Source organism: Uloborus diversus, chromosome 1 (genome assembly GCF_026930045.1).
Source record: "Uloborus diversus isolate 005 chromosome 1, Udiv.v.3.1, whole genome shotgun sequence".
NCBI lineage: Eukaryota > Metazoa > Arthropoda > Arachnida > Araneae > Uloboridae > Uloborus > Uloborus diversus.
Window position 1 is genome coordinate 61,090,258 of NC_072731.1, and position 21,134 is coordinate 61,111,391.

Below are 21,134 nucleotides of genomic sequence, written 5' to 3' on the forward strand. Positions count from 1 at the left end.
CCCCGGAACTCTGATCCACTTCTCTTAGTACCATCAAAGATAGCCAAAAATACGTTTTTAAGACTTAAATTTCAAAAAATTTCCGTTTTAGAGCCCCCTAACCCCATTTTCACGTCACCACAATTGCATAAATCTTCAATTTTCAAATAAATTTCGGAATTTTGAAATTTCAATTTAGCAATGTTCTCCAGAGGGAAAGCCTCCTCATCTTCCCTTAACACCCCTAAAATGTCATTTTTAAGGCTTCACTTCCGAAATTTTTCGTGGCAGTTATCACAAAACGCTCACCTCCGTCTATTCCCTGAAGTCACTAAGGACTCCCTGAAATTAGGTTCTTTTTGAGACTTTTAATGTTTTTTAGACTTTAACTTTTATTTCGGGGGAGGGCCTTTTGAAGCTTCATTGATTTTGTCTTTGACTTCACTTAGGCTGCGTTCGGAAACGATCCACCGGTTACACCGCGTGGTTAGTCCGGTGTGGTTATGACGTATTTGGAATTTCTCTAGGAATTCCGGTAGAACAGCTGTGTTTCCGAACGCTCGTGGTTAAACCGCGGTAGTTCTAGTTCAGCAGCAAACGACACTCCAATCAACGCGTAACTTTCATAATAGGCAAGTCACGTGCGTTACGATCAAAACATGAAACACGACCGGATTGGCTAACACAGACTTTGTGACGTTTGTGATCTCGCTAACCGCTTCCAGACAGCGGTGCCACAGGTTGCTACCAAGTCGACCGCCAGAAAACAACCGCAGTGTTTCCGAACGCGGTTAAGTGACGTCACCGGTTCCACCGCAAGCGTTTCCGAACGCTTGCGGTTGCATCGAGGCGACCGATCCGCGTTTCCGAATGCACCCTTATCGGAGCTCCTCGCGAAACTTCTAGCTCCTCCCAGGAAACAATCCTAGGTGCGCCCCTGATGTAATCAAAGTTAACTTGTGTGGGAGAAAACATATTGTAACGGATCCGGCGCGACTTCTAACTTTCTTGAAAGGACGACACAGTTCTTGATAAAAACACAGGAGCTTTATTTACACTATGTACAGAAGAAATCGTTAACAACTGCTAAATTAATCATCAGCAATTAAACAAATATCACTCAACACCGTAAACTCAACGGTTACACACGTATTTACTTCCAAATACGAAAACAACACAGCGAAATGCCTCGCAATAAACAGAGCTAATACACTCTCAGAACAAATTCTCAATCGAAACTAAACTTTTTATCCAGCGTAACGGCTTATATACACACTGAAAAGAGAGCTCTCAAATATTCCACAAGATTCGAAATGCTTCTCGAAATGCGTAGGCCGTTATCAAATTTTATCAATGAAAAAAAAAAAAAAGAAATAGGGGGGTCGTATACTTCATCCGAATGTAAATGGGTTGTATATTCATTACAAGAAACTATTTACAGGTTACGTTACTACAATAATTACTATTTAAAGAATTCGTAACATTGCCCCTTTCCTAAGGACTGCACGTCCCGGGCAGTACAATCCCCAGAAAGGGTGCCAAACTTCTATCACAAGTTCACAAATACACACATTAAATAATAACCAATAATTCATAGGAAACACAATAATAACAAGAAATATTACTAAACATTAAAAGCAAAAAAATTATCTACAACTTTTGTGTTATCATCCATGGTTGTTTACGTAATACTCATGAACTATGGCCATAGTATAGGGCTAACCGATCATAATGTACAACCCTAGGTTTTGCATTAGGTGATTTTTGGATCCTCACTACGACGTCATTCAGTCGGTTAAGGACTTTGTAGGGTCCATCCCAATGCGACTGCAATTTGGGTGAAAGACCTTTCCGTCGGATGGGATTCCATAACCAAACCTTGTCGCCTTCGTTGAATTCATGTCCAGTAGACCTTGTGTCGTATCGGGTCTTCATCTTCCCCGCCGCGATGTTGATTCGCTCTCATGCGAAGTTATGGACGTCTTCCAACCGGACCTGGAGATCCTGGATCAGGGGCGGCAAATAGGGGGAGCGAGAGGGGGCAGTTGCACCCCCAAATTTTTTGCACAGAATGATAAGAAACGGGCAAATTCAGTTTACGTAAATCGCAAATCGGCGACCATATCGTCGCCTCAGAGCAAAACTAAGACATTTAATCCCAGAAATAACACTAAGATATCCTACTGTTACTCTGAGATATGTCAAAAGTTTTTTTTTTACAAAACACGCCCACTGATTCTCGATAATAGTGAATGAATCTTGAGACATTTCTATAACACAAGCGGATTTTGCAATTGGGATGTAACTTAGAAAATTTTGAATCATTTGAACAGAAACGAGCTGATGTGTGCATCACATGACTTCCTTTTACACCAATTTAATGCTATTTCCCTATTATTGCAATTTTAATGGGATTCTCTCTCTAACTCTTTAAATATCACTAGCAATGGCCACATTGAAAGCAGATTAAAAAAAAAAAAAAAAAAAATCGCCAAATTTTTCGCCAAGTTGGCGACAAAACTTGGCAACCAAAAGACTGGCGATATATCGCCAAGTGACCGCCAAATTATAACACCACTTGAGTTTGCATCGAAATTAACAATGATTTCCCCCCAAAAAGGTGCAAAAGACCCCTTTAGAAACACCCGAATGCAACCAAAATAGGAGGTGCACAACTAGACCCCACTACGAGTCTATGTACCAAATTTCAACTTTCTAGGACATACCATTTTTGAGTTATGCGAGATACATACGCACATACGCACATACGCACATACGCACATACATACAGACGTCACGAGAAAAGTCGTTGTAATTACCTCGGTGATGGTCAAAATGGATATTTCGCGTGTCTATACATTCTTAGGCACTTTTCCGCATGTGGTCGAATCGAAAAAAAAACTCAACATTCATTTGGGGGTGAGCAAAATGGAAATTAAGGGCGATTTTTGAGTGAAAATTTTTTCGCGAATACAATACTTCCTTTTTTGTAAAAGGAAGTAAAAAGTGATGGAGGATGTCTGTTTGTTTCAACTAAAGAAATAATCTTCTCGTGTGGACTAAATATTTCATACTTATGTGTTCAGTGTTATGAGAGGACCAGTGGTGTGGCTGCACAATTTTACAAGAAATTCCTTGATATTTTGCGTAGGTTGTTACGCTCATATTTTAAATGTATATTTAGTTAGTGAGAGAACACCGATTCCTTTTGGTAGAAAAACATTTCAGCAACCCAATGCTTTATATACATTCATAGAAAATTCTTACAAAAGATACGCTATTTTTGAAAAAAGTCAAACATCAACAAATGCCTTTTCTGGTTACTCTTTAACTTTGTCATTTCTGAGTAACACAAGATATTCTTCAAAAGTTAAAATTATAAAAGTCCTCCTTGTTTATTTTGAACTGTTTGAAAGTGACTTTTTCAATGGCGGAAAAGCCGACGCCCTTTTACATGTATGACTATGTTTGAATGTTTATTCGCTTTTTTTGTATTGTGGAGAGTTTTTAAAAAATTCTGCACTTATCAAAACATTTTCAATCCGCTAACCTTAATTTTCGGACTGTCCATGCTTCAGCTAAATCTACAGTCGAAACAGTTTATAAATTTTGTTTGGATGTATATTTCAACCAAGAGCGAAACTTAAAAAAAATCTTAATGCACGCCAATTTTAATACGGCGAAAAAAAATCCAAATGAATTTAGAAGGTGCCAAAAATCAACATGATGATATAAAGTCATAAAATTGAATTAATATTTTGTATCAGATAATAGATTCAGTTTGTAATAAAATTAAAATAAGATTTGATGATAAAAGTTTATCTGTATTGTTGGCCTTAAGCTCAAGGTTATAGTGATAGGTTATTGAAAAGAAGAAATGAAATGTTTCAATTATAAGTAAAATTTATAGCACTGAGCAAGAAGAATTGTTTTGCAAATATCCACTATACTATTCAATAATGAAAAACGAAGAATAGCACAATATTCAAAGTTACCTGGGTTATTTTAAAGAGAAAAATCTAAGAGATGTGTTTTCTAACTTAACTTTGTTGCTTCAACTGTTTTTCAACTATTCCAATTGGCTCAGCTAGTTGTGATGTTGTGAAAGATAATTTTTGTGCGTTAGGAGGCTAGAGAATTATCTTCGGAGCACAATGGGACCAAAAGAGACTTTCATCTTTAGTTATACTGATAAAAATGTACGACATTCCATATTGATGGAAGAAAGTAACGAGATTTCCAGATTCTAAAAATCGTACATTAAAACTTTCTGAAAGGTAAAAACTGTAATATCAAAATATTTTGTTGAATAATTTATGATCAAATAAAACCATATTAATTAATATTTATACTCTTTTAATAGTCTTATCTCTACATAGTATAAAATGAAGTCCCCAAAAAGCGTCTGTGCGTTTGAACTCGCAAAACTCGAGAACTACACGGCCGATTTCAGTGAAATTTTCACAATTTGTTCCTTTAAGTCCTGAAAAGATTTGCAGACCAGTTTGAAACAATTTAGATAAATAGTTCTTTTTTTATTCCAATTTAGGCCCAATTTTCACATAAAATCCCGAATATGGGGGTGAAAAATTACTTGCATATATTAATATTATATATCGTTGGAAAGAATAGAATTTCCCACGTTTTACGTAATTCGTCTCAACGCTCTAACCAACTTACGGCGGGAGTTATTTGCTTTTTTAGCTCGAATTTGTTTAAGTTTGTAACCATTTCATTTTGCGTTTCCACGGTAACGCTTTTTGAATCCATTGTTTATTTCATCTTTCTCATTTTCAATTCTTAAACTTATTTTACTTTGTGTTTCCATGGTTACGCTTTTTAAATCCATCTGTCTCATTTTATTTTAATTTCTTAAAAGTGTTTTAATATCTGTCATCATTGTCTGAAACGAAAATTTTTCATGATGTTTTTTTTTTCTTTCATTTAAGCCTGTTACTGAATATACTTCACTTGACACAATGGTTATTTTCAAGCAGACCGGGCAAAGCAGCTAGTCTTGTATAAATATTTAATCCATTTTATGATCCTATCCTGTTAACCAATATGTATTTTAATCCAAACTGAGGTAACTCACATTTAAAAAACTCGACCCCCCAAATGAAATGTTGAAATGCTGCCCCTGTCCTGGATGTACTCCTCAGGCGATGCAGGCGCATCCGGAGGACGACCGAAGACGAGATCACAAGGTAGTCGAAGCTCTCGTCCGAAGAGCATCTGAGATGGGGCATATCCGGTAGTCTCGTGGACAGCACTGCGGTAGGCCAGCAGGAACAAAGGTAGCTTCTTGTCCCAATCCTGTTGATTTCTGGACACCATAAGCGAGAGATTAATCAGGATTGTGCGGTTAAATCTCTCCACCATGCTGTCCGATTGTGGGTGTAGTGGTGTTGTCCTAGTTTTCTCAATTCCGAAAATTTGACATAGGCCCTTAAACACAGCAGAGATGAAATTCCTCCCTTGATCGGAATGAATCTGCAAAGGTGTTCCATATCTCGAGATCCAATGTTGGACTAGAGTCTGTAGCTTCTTGATCTGGAATGGGATACGCTTCGGGCCATTTGGTGAAATAGTCGATGGAAACAAAAGAATGTATTTGTTCCCATCAGCAGTTCTTGGTAGAGGACCCAGGATGTCGATCCCAATTCGTTCGAAAGGAGCTCCAACGTTGTACAGATGTAGCTTCCCTCTGCTTCTCTTCTTCGGTCCTTTACGAGCAGCACAGGCGTCACAAGAATGGCACCACTTCTCCACGTCATCATTCGCCTTGCTCCAAAGGAAGCACCCGCGAACTTTATTGAGGGTTTTCAAGACACCAAAATGTCCTCCAGTCGCACTACTATGTATTTCTTTCAGAACATCTGAAATACTTGATCGGGGAAGTAGTAACTGCCACCTAGATGTTTTGCCGTCATCAGATTCCCATTTTCGGTACAGTACGCCGTTCCGTAAATGGAGTGAATTCCACAAAGCCCAGTATCTTTTTGTTGCAGGACTAAAGATGGAAACGTCCTGCCAGCTAGGTCGCCGACTGTCACTTTCCATGAACTCCAAAATTGGTTTTATGTCGCGGTCTTCAAGTTGATCTTTTCGAACCTGATCGTCACTCCATGGATCAGGTTCTGATGATGTTGAAGTCACTGTCACCTGATAGGCAGTAAGGCTAGTCGTTCCATACTGTTTCTCGATTCGGGAACAATAATTGCAGTTCTCAGGACAGGGTCTCATTGATAAAGCATCTGCATTACCGTGAGACAACCCTTTTCGGTGCTTGATCTCCATGTCATATTCCTGGAGCCGCTGTATCCACCTGGCTATCTGGCCTTCTGGATTCTTGAAATTCAAAAGCCAAGTTAATGAGGCATGATCTGTCCGAAGCAGAAACTTTCGGCCGTAGAGGTAATGATGGAAGTGTTCTACAGCTTTCACTATGGCCAGTAACTCCTTTCTGGTGACGCAGTAATTTCGCTCCGACATTGATAATCATTTGCTCCAGTAAGCGATGACATGTTCATTAGGGTGGATCGAAAAAAACGAAATTTTGAATCTTAATTTGGAATACCTGCCAAAAGCTGTGCATGTGTAAGTATAACACACATGCAAAATATTATCAAGTTTGAACAACTCTTTGAGGGTCCTACCAAGGCTTGAATTTCTCCAAAAATAGAAAAAATGGATGATTTTCCAAAATTTTTATGACAATACTAGTGTTTAAAATTTTTGTTATAATACGGTTAAAATGCTTCCTTTGAACACTCTTTTCATGTATTTTCACAATTATTTACAATCTTTGCACCATTAAGTTCGCACATAAGCCGTTAAGTTTCGCGAAATTAACCAAAAACTGACTGTTTTTAAGCTTTTTTACACATTGCAATAATTCTTCTTTTAAATTCCAGTTTTCTTTTTTTACAACACCTGTGCAGAATGCAGTTTTAAGTTAGTGAAGTTAAACGTAATTACATTAACAGCCCAGCATCCACTAAAAACAGGTTGCTGCGTTTCGAGTTCCATTCTACCTTTTCCATCTGCCGAGTCACATGTATTAAGTATAAATTTATTACTCATTTTACATTAAAAGTTAACTAACAAAATGATTTAGTTGTATTAACTAAAAAAACATAGAGAGAAGTGCATTGGTTACAAAGAATGTCTTTACTCACACGCTGACATATAAGCATCAATATTTCACAAAATAAGGGACTTGAAAAAGTATCAGTTAGTTAAAGCCACAGAAAATAGTCAGTTCGTCACATCCATTCATGAAACCTCTTTGAAATCATTTTTTGATTCAAACGATGACATGATACTTCGAGATTTGATTTTTGCTCTTATGAAGCCATCTTTTGCCGATTGACTAATCAAAAAACAAAGAAACTTCTGTCACCATATTAGCACAGCGTTCCACCACCTGAGTGTGACAGGAGAACTAAACGAACACAAAACTGGCGTTGATGTTTTCAATTTATTGTTGAAGACTTTCATTAGATATTCCAGCTAAAATAGGAGAGGGGTGGCAGTTATTACACATTCTTGCCGGTTGATAACATCAGAGTAGTCTGATGCGTTAAAGTTAATCCTTGAATTATAGAATTCTCTTATTTTTTGATGAACAGAAGCCACTTGTCTGGCCTTCAAAATCTTCGCAAAGCCAGTTCTCTGATGTACTTCGTTCATCAGTGATCACTGTTAAAAGAATATTTTCTGAGTGGCAAAAATAGGCATTTCGTTGAATGACAGGATCAATAATTTTTTCAGATTTTCACTTACGTAACGAGATGCTGTAATAACACTGATGAGGAACCGCAAAGTTTTGTTTCAATTCCAGAAGAAGAAAAATTTGCAACGGCTATACTCCCGCCAACAGAGCCATCACCCTTTTTTTGGTGTTGATGTCACTTCAAATGTGGAACAAATGAGGCTTTCTCTGCCAACGCATTCAGGAGTGTGTTATCAGTAGGGCATTTCTGACAGATGTGTGATGTGCTGCAGCAATTGCTTCAGAAACATTACAGGATTTTGGTACTGCGTCAAATAATTATCGCTCTAAAGTCGTTGATAGGAATAAAATTCGAAGACAGCGACAGAAGTGTCACAGGTGTCATAGACGAAGTACGTGCTTCTCTTCAAAACCTGCAAACTAGAACTGAAAGGGCTTGAAAAATGCATTTTTCAATAGCCGACCTATTCAATTAAACAAATATCACTCAAACCGTAAATTCAACGGTTACACACGTATTTACTTCCAAATACGAAAACAACACAGCGAAATTCCCTCGCAATAAACAGAGCTAATACACTCTCAGAACAAATTCTCAATCGAAACTAAACTTTTTATCCAGCGTAACGGCTTATATACACACCGAAAAGAGAGCTCTCAAATATTCCACACGATTCGAAATGCTTCTCGAAATGCGTAGACCGTTATCAAATTTTATCAATGAAAAAAAAAAAGAAATAATGGGGTCGTATACTTCTACCGAATGTAAAGGGGTTGTATATTCATTACAAGAAACTATTTACAGGTTATGTTACTACAATAATTACGATTTACAGAATTCGTAACAATATCTTTTTTTTAAGGTAATATAAAGCGAAACTACTAATTTATCAGAACCGACAGAAATCTATGTTTAATTTGGGCAACTCTCGGTTTTTAACTTAAAAATGTGCCTTATATTAAGTAATAGAGCTTTGAAATTTATAATACCACAGTCGAATGATACTTAATTTTACGTCACATTTGGAAGCATAAGCTTAATGAAACTAAGTTTAATTTTTGAAGCAGAACCAATTTCTTTAATTTGTCCCGTAGGATGCAGAAGAGCGTTTCATAACTCAAAAGAATACTCAAGAAGAATTAAATGAACTAGTAAAGAGAGCCGAAAAAAGACTGGAAGAAATGAGAGAGGAAACAAAAGAATTGCAATCTAGAAACGAAAGCTTACGTGGAGCAGAACTGGCTGCACCACAAGTGTAAGTATGTATTGTTGAGTGAAGCATGTGATTATGGTTGTCGTTACTAATACCACTCGGTAAACCGAGCCCGAGTAGCAGTTGCTAGTCGATTTAAGGCAGTGAAGGACGGCTTCCGTTTTAACGAGCACCATTTAGGTGGAAGTCCGAATTGGCTCAGACAGCACACGATAGATGGAAGCACGAACAATTAACGTTTCGAAATTTAGAACAAAACCAGAAGCTGAACAACTCCTATCACAGCACCCCTACAGATATTGATTCACGTGAGGTCCTTGTGACCGCGACATATTTAATGTGACCCTGTCATTATCAGTAAAAACAGCTAACAAATTCTATACCATAAAGTGGAGGTACCATCAAATACTATAGTTTTATTCTCAGCAACCATTTCCAAAAGCAAAACAATATTTACTAAAAAAAAAAGAAAAAAAAGAGAGAGAAAAAAAGAAAAGAAAAAAAAATTTGTACTGGAAGTTTAAGGATTAGCATATTAACTCATTTTTCATATTTTTTTCTAGTATTTTAGAAGAAGAACTCGAGAAGGCAAAGTTGAAGCAAGAGGAGCAACAACGTCGCAAGAGAGCTGCAGAAACAGAGCTAGAAAGAATAATAAAGCTGTCAGCTGACATAAAATCAGGATTGTGGTATCAGCTGCAACTCATGGAAAAGTACATGCGAGAGGTAGGTATTTCTCCTACTGATCAAATAAAGACAATTTCCTTCTGCTTATGTGTATGTTAAATGTATGTAAAGCAAATCCTCAAATTGGAGAAGTCAAATGAGATAATCCGTCTTGTGTAGAAAGGCACTATAGTTCCGGTTAACACTAAAGCGTTGATCATTTTTGATCAAATACTAGAAATCGTTTAGAACGAAGGCAGAAGTTGTTTCTCAAGGGGTTAATCAGAGCTCGATTAATATCGGAGGGCCAAAATCTCTTCCTGGGCCGGCCCCCTTGTAGTCAAACCTTATACAATTTTAGCTGTTGATCAGAACAGCAACTTATTTTGCAAAAACAATTTTAGCTATTGGTTCAGGCCGGATCTGCGTACCCGCAGACCTCGCATTGCGAAGGGGAGGGGAGGAGGTTCACGTTCCTAAAAGGCCCAATGGCCCAAAAAATTGAAAAAAGAAAAAGAAAAAAAAAACTAGCACTAAGACTTATCAACGTTACAAATATACACTGCTGGCCTCTGGGGAGAAGCCCTACAGATTTTGTTGCCGGGGGCCCAAAATGTATAGATTCGGGCCTGCATTGGCTAAAACAATGTTAGCCATTTAGGGACCAATTAAAAGCAGGGGCCATAGTCTACAGCCTAGTTGGCCTATTCAGTAGAGTAATCAAGCTTCGTATTGAATATCGGTAGAAAAATAATAAATAGTCATCGGTTTGGGCTAAAGTTTTGTGGTTCTACATACCTGCATATTTACTGAATACCTTGCAATGAAAATATCCTTTTATAACCAATTTCTAATACGTAGTTACTTTATAGCAAACGACAATGACTACAAAATGCTAGTTTTTGGACAGTGCACTTCCAAAAACCTCCCTTGAAAAATTAAAGTAATACATTTTTGAACTGAATTTTAGACCATTAAATATCACAAAAGAAAGTTCATTAATTATTTATTAAATATCAACAAAATGGGCCAATAGAAAATAGTTATGCTCTGGTGAATATTTTACGCTTAGTGCCTTTGTCCTCAAAATGGCAAAATAATCACCTAATTTTATTTCACCTGAATTCATGAATTTTGCCTCAATCTAAAATACTTTTTCATATGAAAATTTTCAGAATTCATGAAAATTTCATGATTTCTAGTGAACTTTCCTGGGGGAGAGGGGGGGGGGGGCAGGAAAGTTTACTTGAAATCATGTGAAACTTTTAACCACTTGAAATCATGTGAAACTTTGTCAATGAATACTGTTGACTGTCCTCTTCAATAATAAGGCTTTATGTTGGAAGAAAAAATAAAGATAATAGCTGATTATGTTTGGACATCACGATATCAACTCAAAGTGGCAACTCAAAATATTTTCGTGCGCAGTAATTTTAACTGCATTAACATCTGAACAATCTGTTGAAAAACCAGCAAAATCTTCAACATACACAAAAAAATTTTATGAAATTCTTATTGCTTACTTTATGAAGTTACATTTCTTTTTGCTGATGCAAAACTTCAACGTAAATGTAAGACGTAACAAAAAAAAAAAACCTTAAAATATTTCTCCAAACTTAACACTAAATATGTGATGACAAAAGCAGTATGAGCTAGACGCTCCTTTCATGCATTCCATTTAGTTATTGTTATTAAAATTTTCAGATTCTAGACTACAACAAAAAACATTGACTATTTTTTGTTTCCCTGTGTCACTATCAACATTTAATACGCATTAACTTTATACGAAAAAAATATGGGAGAAGATACTTTCAATGTTCCTCGTTTTATCTTAAATATTTTCGTTTTGTATTTTTGTTCCAGTTTAGTATTGTTTTAGACACTGTACTTGAACACAAAATGTTATTCTTTTTTATATTTGCAAATGTCATTCCTTATACCTATTGGTACTCTACTTTTTACTCAATTTATATTATCAACAGCTGTTTTTTTTTTTCTTTTTGGTCAGCAAAGCAAAATTTTCTGAATTTCGTTTCTTTAGATTTTCTTCAAATCTAAAGACGCTATTTCTTATTTTTTTAGAAGGGGGTATACAACTGGTTCTACAGGGTGACCGAACAATCAGCGACACATTTCAAAAATTCATAAAAAAACAACAAATTGTCGCATAAATATACGGTTTGCGCCATATTACTTCATAGGTTCAAGAATTTTTTATGACTTCGTGAAAGATAAAAGAAAAAAAAATAGCTACAGTATGAGATCCCAGTTTCGGAATCCCGAAATCCAGAAGACTCAAAACTCGGAACTTTTTTCGTATAGTGTTAAAAATAATAATAATAATTTAAATTAAAGTATACAAAAAAATATATTTTTCTTTTTTTTTTCACTTTGAAAAGTACAAATTTGTAAGCGTTCGGCAATTACTAGTTAAAAATACAGTACCTTCAGTTTAGCTTTTTTCAAAAAATTTTTAACGTTTTTTCGATTATACGTGTTATGCGTAAATAAGCGTTTTGCTTTAATAGTGCAGCAATCTTTTGGCATCCACTTTCGGTTAACTATAATTATTTTTTTCTTCTCATAAGTAGGCAGTACGGAGCCTATTGAACAAAAGTACAAAGTGATCTGTAGTAAAAATATGATTTATTTATTGTATCGATCGGCACATTGCATAATAATGACAAGCAACATCCGCGGACTATACGCAGCAAATTATCTCCGACTTTTGTTTTAGCATAGAGAAGTATACTTTCATTCAGATTGTTCAAGAAATAAAAGAAATTTGGTGCAAACATTAGCGAAACCAGTAAAAACATGACATATACCGCACGACAGGAATGTTTTGAGTCATAATACTACTATTTTTTGTCACTTCACTATTTTTATATCACTATTTTTGAGTCACAACCCAAAATCTGGAAAGGTCGCGGTCCCGAGCCTCCCGGATTTGGAGTCCCCTACTGTACAAGTAATCGCTGTATCGTCAGAGTAAGAATTGGTTTTTCATACTGTGACGACTCAGCCATCAATGTAAATTACTTATAATTACTTTTTTCTTTTTTTACACGATCTCATAAAAAAATCTTGAATCTGTGAAGATCGTATATTCATAGAACAATTGTTAGCTTTATATGAATTTTTAAAATGTGTCAGGGACTTTTCGGATACCCTGTATTTCCCTTAATATCATTCTATTTCACCTTATCACTAAACTAGCAGTACCCGCACGGCTTTTCTCGTGCATGTAAAGAAAGGGGAGAAGAAAAAGCATACTTGAAAACTCGTTCTATTCACGATATGATAAATCAAAAGAACACAATCCAAAAAAGAAGAAAACTCACAATTCTAATTTTAATTTAGCGTAAAAGATTAATGCCGCAGTTTAAGTGAACAATACAAATCGAAAAGTAAGAGTAGAGAAAATTAATCAACTTAACTTCAAATCAGAAAGCCAAACAAGTTGTTAGGATAACTTGGTCTCTTGGCGAGTTTGAAAATTAATAATGGGGTTTTTAATATTGCTTGATTCAGTTGGCTTGTATTTTTACATTTTAAGGAAACTTTTAGGGTAATTTAAGACATGTTTTATTTTCCTAGCGGATTGTTTTAAATTTTAATGCATTTTTTAAAAGGCTTTAGTCACTTATTTTATTTATTTAGTGTATGTTTTGTATTTTAATGGACCGTTTAAACTATTTGAAGTGACTGTGGTTCCAAAATTTATGAAAATGCGTCGAGATCAAGCTACCGTAACTTTCCTTCGAAGAATATCTAATTGATACATAATTCAAAAGCATGCCATTTCATTTTAAATATTGGTAGAAACTTACAAAGAGACATTTCTTACATCGCAGGCAGGTATACTAAGACATTGGCAATAATACTGAGGTAAATCATTCAGTAAGTCATATACATTCATAGATACGCTAAACATGCAAAAGAGAGAATGTGACATGAAAATAAAGTGTGTACACTTCATAATATTTCTTTATAAAGAACATTGGACGTTTTTCCTCCTGGTGACAACACATAAAGATTTTGTTTGGAGGTTACTTTTGATAGTGCCACATACAGTTGTCCATGAGAAAAACATTCTATGATTAAGTCGATTCCAGCAATGAAATATTTGTCCTTGAGCTTTATTTACTATCATTCCGAAACAGAGTCTAACTGGAAATTGGAGGCGCTTAAAAGTAAACGGTAAAACTGTCGGAATAAGCCGGGATTCTTGGTATTAAAACAACTTCTCCAGCACCACAGCCAGTTAAAAGTATTGCCTCAATAAAGCAGGTAGAGTCGACTCCCGCTACAACGCGATCCGACTTACGCGAAACGGCTTTAACGCGAATCTTTTCACCAGTAAAAATTTTTAGACGTAACGCGAATTTCTCGTCCGCAACACGCAAATTTTCGGAAGGGAATCGCGGTCTGTAAGTATCAACTTTGTTATTGACTTTTTTTTTTTTCGTGAATGCACCTTTAGCATCACTGAGAGCGGAAGTTCCCACACCGTACTAGTCAGGTACATCGTTTATACAAATAATTACTCCTCATTTTCCATTTTTATGATTTTAAATGTGAAAGTTTGTTGCAATATAATCATACCTAAGAGCGATGTTTCACCTTGTGAAGATCGAAAGGAAAAGAGAAAGTTTCTGACAATTAAAGAAAAGCTAAAGATTATGTGCTTGAACAACTATAAAATGCGTCGAAGGTAGCACGATAATTAGGTATGAGTGAATCTTCCATATGTACAATTAAAAGTCAAGAAAAGGAAATCCGTAAAATTTCACCAAAAATTTTGAAAATGGAAGCTGCTCCTGTATTGTGAATCTTATGAAACCAGGAAGATGGGTGTTGCCATGTTGAAACGTTGTAAAAGAACTAGTGAAGCAACTGTATTGTGTATTTAAAAATAGATAAGTAACGGTTTGATCACGCAGCATAAATCATAATCATCTTCATCTTTTTAAATTACAAATATCATTACTGGATCTTCTGTACAGTAAAACCATCGAGCATTTGTTTTTCTTACTACAAACTGTACGTACCGTACTGGTTTATTTTATGTCTTTCTTTCCGCATTGATCTTTTTTTTTTTTTTTTTTTTTTTTTGTGCATCGTAGCAGTATTTTATGTTGAATAAAACAGTTTTTTTTTTATTTACAATATGAATAAAAATTCAGTTTTTTATGTAAGAAACAGTAATGTATAGTTCAGAAATAGTTTTTAAAGGTTTGAGGTGGCATTCACAAGTGTATTAAGTAATTGGGTATGTTTATAAAAGTTTTTACACATACCCTTTTCCACAACGCGAAATTTCGACTTACGCGAGTGGTCTGGGAACGCATCCCTCGCGTAAGTCGGGACTCGACTTCCTTATATAGTTGACAGGGTCGAATATAGCTTCAAATGGTTCGTGCACACGCTGCTGACAGATGCGTCGCCAAATTTGTGAATTAGAAAATTCAAATGAGAAAGGAAAAAGTTAAAAGACGTAACCATGGCAATCTTCTTTACTAATAACAAATCTGTAAGTCTCTCTGTCTGGATGTCTGGAGGATGTCTGGATCTCTGTGACGCGCATAGCGCCTAGACCGTTCTGCCGATTTTCATGAAATTTGGCACAAAGTTAGTTTGTAGCATGGGGGTGTGTACCTCGAAGCGATTTTCTGAAAATTCGATTTTGTTCTTTTTCTATTTCAATTTTAAGAACATTTTTCGGACCAAAATTATCATAAGATGGACGAGTAAATTACAAAATTATGATAACGTGTAACCGTAACATGGGCAAGCCAATTGGCGAGAATTTCATCATACATTATTTGTAAATATACTGGTGAACCAAAAGACCTTTTAAGTTTCTACTACAGGCAAAGCCGTGCGGCTGCCACTAGTGCGAAATAAAACGTCAATAACTTGAATGCAGAACAGATTTTTGAGCTTCAATTAAAACGGTCAGTAAATTTTTTTTCTGGGGGAGATAGAAGTTTGGTTCTTTGGGGACCTAGGGTTGAGTTAGATCTGGAGATAAAAATTGTCGCTTTTTTTCAATGGTGTCAAAAAGAAAACTGTGGGACAATTCCCTCACTTTTTATTGAAAGATTTAATGAAGAAAGTAGTGCCCAAATTTTAGCTAAGTCTAAACAAATTCGAGCTAAAAAAAGCTAATAACTCCCGCCGTTAGTAGGTTAGAGCATTGAAACAAATTGCGTAAAACGCGAGAAATTCTACTCTTTCCAACGATACATAATATTATCTGGTGTACAAATAAGTTTTAAAGAGATGGCATCACAAGTATTAAATCGAAACGGACAATTCAATTCATTTCATTCAACTAACTTCATTTTATAACTTCATCGTTAGGCTTTCCTTTTCAGTACGTGACATTTCGCTGAAGTTGAAACAATATAGTTTTTGTGTGCTCTGAATATGGCAACAAAACACAATTTGCGGGTAAGTTTACTTTTCTGCCCCCCATTTGAAGAAAAGTGCGGCTGAAGTCCACCGAATGCTGCAGAAGCTTACGGGAACATTAGGGTGGTTCAAAAATACATGTGAAAAAAAGTTTCTTCCAGATAATGGGATACCCCTCAATATTTTTAAACTTGTGGATAGCAATATACTGGAAGAATTTTAGCTTCCTATTTCAACTGAAAGAGGGTGCTCAACCCCTCCCCCAAACTTCAATAGCATGGGGAGGGGGGTTAAAAAATACATCGAACTGAAGAAACAATGCTACATATTATAATATACTCTAGAAAAATGCATGTACATTGCAATGAAATAATTATTTACTAAAAAACAGCTGGAGAAATTAAGTATTTCTCAATTTGTAGCATTTTCTGAGCTACGGCTAATGCTAAATTAAGGGGTCATTGAGCACCGTCTTAAAATTTGAGCAAGAAGCTAAAACTTTTAAAGCATAATACTATTGGTTAAGTCGTTAAGTTTAAAAAAATAGGGGGTGTCCTGGACTCTAGCTAAAAAAAAAAAAAAAGCTTTTTTGAACCACCCTAGGGAACATGCTTCATCGTTTTCACATGTGAGTTTTGGCATAAACGTTTTAGAATTGGTAATTTTAATATCAGTGGCAAAAAGCGCGGTGGACAACCACAAAAGTTGTAGGATGCTGAATTGGAGGCTATATTGGACAAAGACTAGTACAAAACAACCTAACCGAACTCAATGCGTTTGACAGAGCACTGCTGGACAAACGACCACAATATAAGGAAAGGCACGACAAGGTAATTTTTCAACATGATAGCGCTCGGCCGAATGTTGCATAGCCGGTCAAAACATACCTTGATACGTTGAAATGTGAAGTCCTACCCCACCCGCCATATAGCCTAGACATTGCACCTTCAGACTACTATTTGTTTTCGTCGATGACGCATGCTCTTGAGGATCATAGCTTCCTCTCTTTTGAAGAAGTCCAAAATTGGACCGATTCGCGGATCGCATTAAAAGACGCATCGTTTTTTCGAGATGGGGTTCAAAAATTGGCCAGAAAGATGGAAAAAAGTAGTGGCCAACTGTGGACAATGCTTTGAAAAATGAACATGAAACAAATTTTTCACAATAAAGCGTCAAACTTGAAAAAAAATCATTTAAAACTTATTTGTATATCGGATAATATATATGCAAGTAATTTTTCACCTCCATGTTCAGGAATGTATGTGAAAATTGGGCCTAAATTGTAATTAAAAAAAAGAAGTATTCATCGAATTATTTTCTAACTGGTCTGCAAACCTTTTCAGGACTTAAAAAAAACAAATTGAAAATTTCAGCGAACTCGTCCAAGTATAGTTCTCGAGTTTTGGGAGTTCAAACAAACAGACGCTTTTTGGAGACTTCATTTTATACTATGCAGAGAAGATTGTTCTTTGCCAGAAAATGTGATCAAAGAGTCACTTCATGGCGCATTGTGACATTCACGTGCATTACACGCCCAATTGTGTTTGGATGTTAAAAATGTACTTTCATCCTAATTAACTTTTTGAATTTAAGAAGCGTTATTTCCAGCCGCGTACAGTGCCGTCATGGGGGGGGGGGGGGGGGGGGGAGAGGCATAGAATGGGAGGTTACAAGAGGTTACTGTGACTCCCCAGGAAATTTCTTTTTTCGGGAAATTTTGTCTGACAATTCAGCAAAATTATCATGATTTGGCAAAAATTTGAAGTTTCTTCTGTGTAGACGAAATTCGGAGTTCCATTCGGCAAAATTACCATCATTCGGCAAAACAAATTTATCTGGCCACGAAAATGAATTCACGTACTCATTTCTATTTTACAATACGAAAAGTTATTTTTGCTTATCCTCTGAGCTCAATCGCTTTCAGAAAATAATTAATGCACTGTACTATCATTTTTTTAGGATGAAGAAACGATTGTAACCACGCCTCCGGATACGGAAGTGCTTGGTATCGTAACGAAAATGGAGGCCATGTTGGAAGTGATGCAAGAAAAGCTAAAAGGTGAAGATATAGAAGAGTTGAAGAAGAAACTTGCAGAGGAGCAAGTGAGTAATTTTACATCCATTATTTTAATTTTTATTCTTACTTGGAAACCATACGATAGTGTGAAACTGAAAAAATAAATAAATAAAATAAATAAATAAAATAAACACGTAGCAATTGAAAGAGCATAGTAAAATATGATTCAAGACGAATAAATTAGTTGCCCTCGTGTCCCGGTTATCGAAATGTGAAGTCTTAAAGTATGCAAAATTTAAAGAAAAATTGCCAAATTTCGCGAGTTTCGGTGAGTAATGGAAGATATTTTTCACTCGCTTTGTACACGCAAACGACGAAATTGCGTAGCTTCAATTTCTCGCTAAGTCCTTAAATTTGACGCTTTTCTTAAAATTTCGGCAGACTTAAACACCTTACATCTCGATAACGGGGGCACGAGGGCAAATAATTTTAAAGTCTAAACATTCCTCAATATGCCCCTTCGATTTCTACCTTTTTCAATATTTTTCGTTATTCCCTAATTCATGAAAAATTGCACAATTAGAACTGCAGTCGCGAAAATTGAAGATTTTAATTTACAATATCATTGTTTTCTTAAATCAAGGGTCAACCCACGTAAACCTTTTTGTGTTCCTTTCCTATATTTCCTCCCTCCTCCCTTAAAAAACCCCTTTAGCATTGTTAAAATGTTATCTTAGTTAAAATGAAACTGCGAAGTTATAATCAGGGCTGCGGAGTCGAAGGAAAAATGATCAACTAAAACTCCGGGAATTTTAGAGCCTTCGACCCTGATTCCGACTCCTTTACCATAAAATCAGACTAACTCCGTAGGCATTGGCAGCGTTGCGGATTTTGAGAAAAATGATGTACACCGACTCTTTAAATTTCAAACCTTCGACTCTCGACTCCGACTCTTTTACCCCAAAATCATTCCGAACCCAACCCTTTGACTCTGACTCCGATTCCGCAGCCCTGGTTTTGATCACGAATAAGTAATTTAGATTGAAAAGAAGAAATTTTGTTTCAATGGACATTTGAATACAAAGGTTTTATTAATCAGGTGTAAAATTAAAAACGCCTTCTGAAGTAGTTAATATGAAATCCACTCTTGCTCATTTTTAAAAAGTTCATCAATGTTTATATCTAATTTGGTCACAAATACAGCCGTAAATCATCCTCAAAGTTTAGCTTGTTTCCATATACTTACCTTTTTCAGAATGAACAAATTGAAAATTTCTTTTAAAACTACAGTATATAAAGAAAGAACAATGTATTTTACATTAAAACTTGCACTGAACTATCATTTTTCAGTTTTGACAATGAATTTCTTCCTTAAAAATAGAGTAGAAAATTCTCACTTCTTCCCCCCATGGGGCAAAGTAAAAAATAAAATAATTTAGTAACAATAATAGATCCACAGAAAATATTAGAATGAGTTTGTTAACACGAAAACGATAAAAGTGTAACTTTCTAAGTTTTCTTCATATCATTAAAATACTTATCTGTTCTGTTGAAACTAGTAAAACTTATTTTTTATACTAATTTATTTTAATGCTGAAAACAGACTAATGAATATGCATATTTACAGATAAGTTTATATACAAATGATTGGTTATAAATGGTAACTTAACTGTTCTTATCCAACGTAACGTATAGTATATCGTAAAAATCGTAGCTTTTTCAATTGAAAATCTTAAGAACGGTAAAGTGAAAGTAATACTGTTTAACCACGGATTATATGGAATTGGCAAACGTCCAGTTAAGACAAGTTCATCTCAATGAGGGGGGAAAATAAAAATTTGATGCGCGTTCTTCTTCAATTTAAAATGACTCTGCTTAATTTAAAGGCTAAAATGCATCTGCAAAAGCTGACATACCTGAAAACTTAAAGATGCGTCCATTTCCGCCTGTATAACGGATGTTTGCCTTTTCATACAATCCGTGGTCAGACAGTAATATTTTCTTCTATTGCTAAGTATAAATAAAATTAGAAAACTGAAATAAATTAAAAGGATTCAAACTAAACTGGAGATCCCACAGTTGGTTCATTTTCTGTTGACAGTTCTAACATTTTTGCACTTTGACAAGTGAACATCAAAGTTTTCTCCTTTTTCCTGCGTTGCGATTTTTTAAGAGTTTTTTTTTCCCTCCTTCTAGTTCCTTCAAAAAGTGGAAACCGTGAAACTTTTACCTACACCTGGTAGAAGGATCAAAGCAGCTGGTAGGAGTTCATTTCATATTATTTCTTGCCTTGAGATTTCTTAAACACGCTTGCAAAAGTGTAAATTTAATTTTAATGTCAATGCTGTTTTTAATTTTTCTTTGTTTTTTTTTCTTGCAGAAGAAGAAGAATCTAGCGATGACGAAGATTTCGAGAAGAAGAGGTCAAATCTGAAAAAAGAAGCGCAGATATATGCAGAAATGAAAAAGAAACAGCAAGGCAGAGGAAGAATGATGATGCTCTGAGACTTCTTACTCTTTCGCTGCGGATTGCTATTAATCACAGCAAAAACATGACTTGCGCTGATCGCAAAAATTTCATTTAGTATTTTATGAGTTTTTTTGTAATTAATGTGATTCTTCAAGAAAGAAATGTACTCTCTTTTATGTTAAAAATGCTTTTTGGAAATTCAACAGGTAATCAAAATAGTGCAATTGTATTCAGAAACATTTCAAATTTATTTGTAATACGTTGCTTTTATTTCTAATTTTTAATAATGAGAAATTTAAAAAAAATAATTATTTTTCTTTTCTTCCTTTTTAATTTTAAAAGCAAGAATAAAAAACAACAAGTATTAAAACAAGAAGTTCCGTCTGGAAGTAAACGAGCCTACTATCCCGTATACCAACTTCGACTTTCTAGTATGTAATCAATATTCTATATATTTGCTGAACCTTGTGCCTCGCTCATTTAAGAAATACATACGTAAAAAACAAAAATCTTTAATCGCTTCGAAGAAGAAGAAAGAAAAAAGAATTAAAAATAATAAGCGCATTAAAATAAATACATTATATATATATATATATATATATATATATATATATATATATATATATATAT

General features: G+C 35.3%; 1 protein-coding gene across 1 annotated transcript in view; it reads left to right on the top strand.

Moving 5' to 3' along the window:
* Positions 1–20,699, top strand: part of LOC129234602 (outer dynein arm-docking complex subunit 3-like) — a 54,317-nt gene extending 33,618 nt beyond the window's left edge. The window contains exons 9-13 of the mRNA XM_054868631.1: positions 8,813–8,973; positions 9,495–9,657; positions 17,977–18,120; positions 20,231–20,294; positions 20,415–20,699. Coding sequence (XP_054724606.1) covers positions 8,813–8,973; positions 9,495–9,657; positions 17,977–18,120; positions 20,231–20,294; positions 20,415–20,539 — 657 coding nt within the window. The 3' untranslated portion in view covers positions 20,540–20,699. The remainder of the gene's footprint in view (positions 1–8,812; positions 8,974–9,494; positions 9,658–17,976; positions 18,121–20,230; positions 20,295–20,414) is intronic.
* The last annotated feature ends 435 nt before the right edge of the window (positions 20,700–21,134 follow it).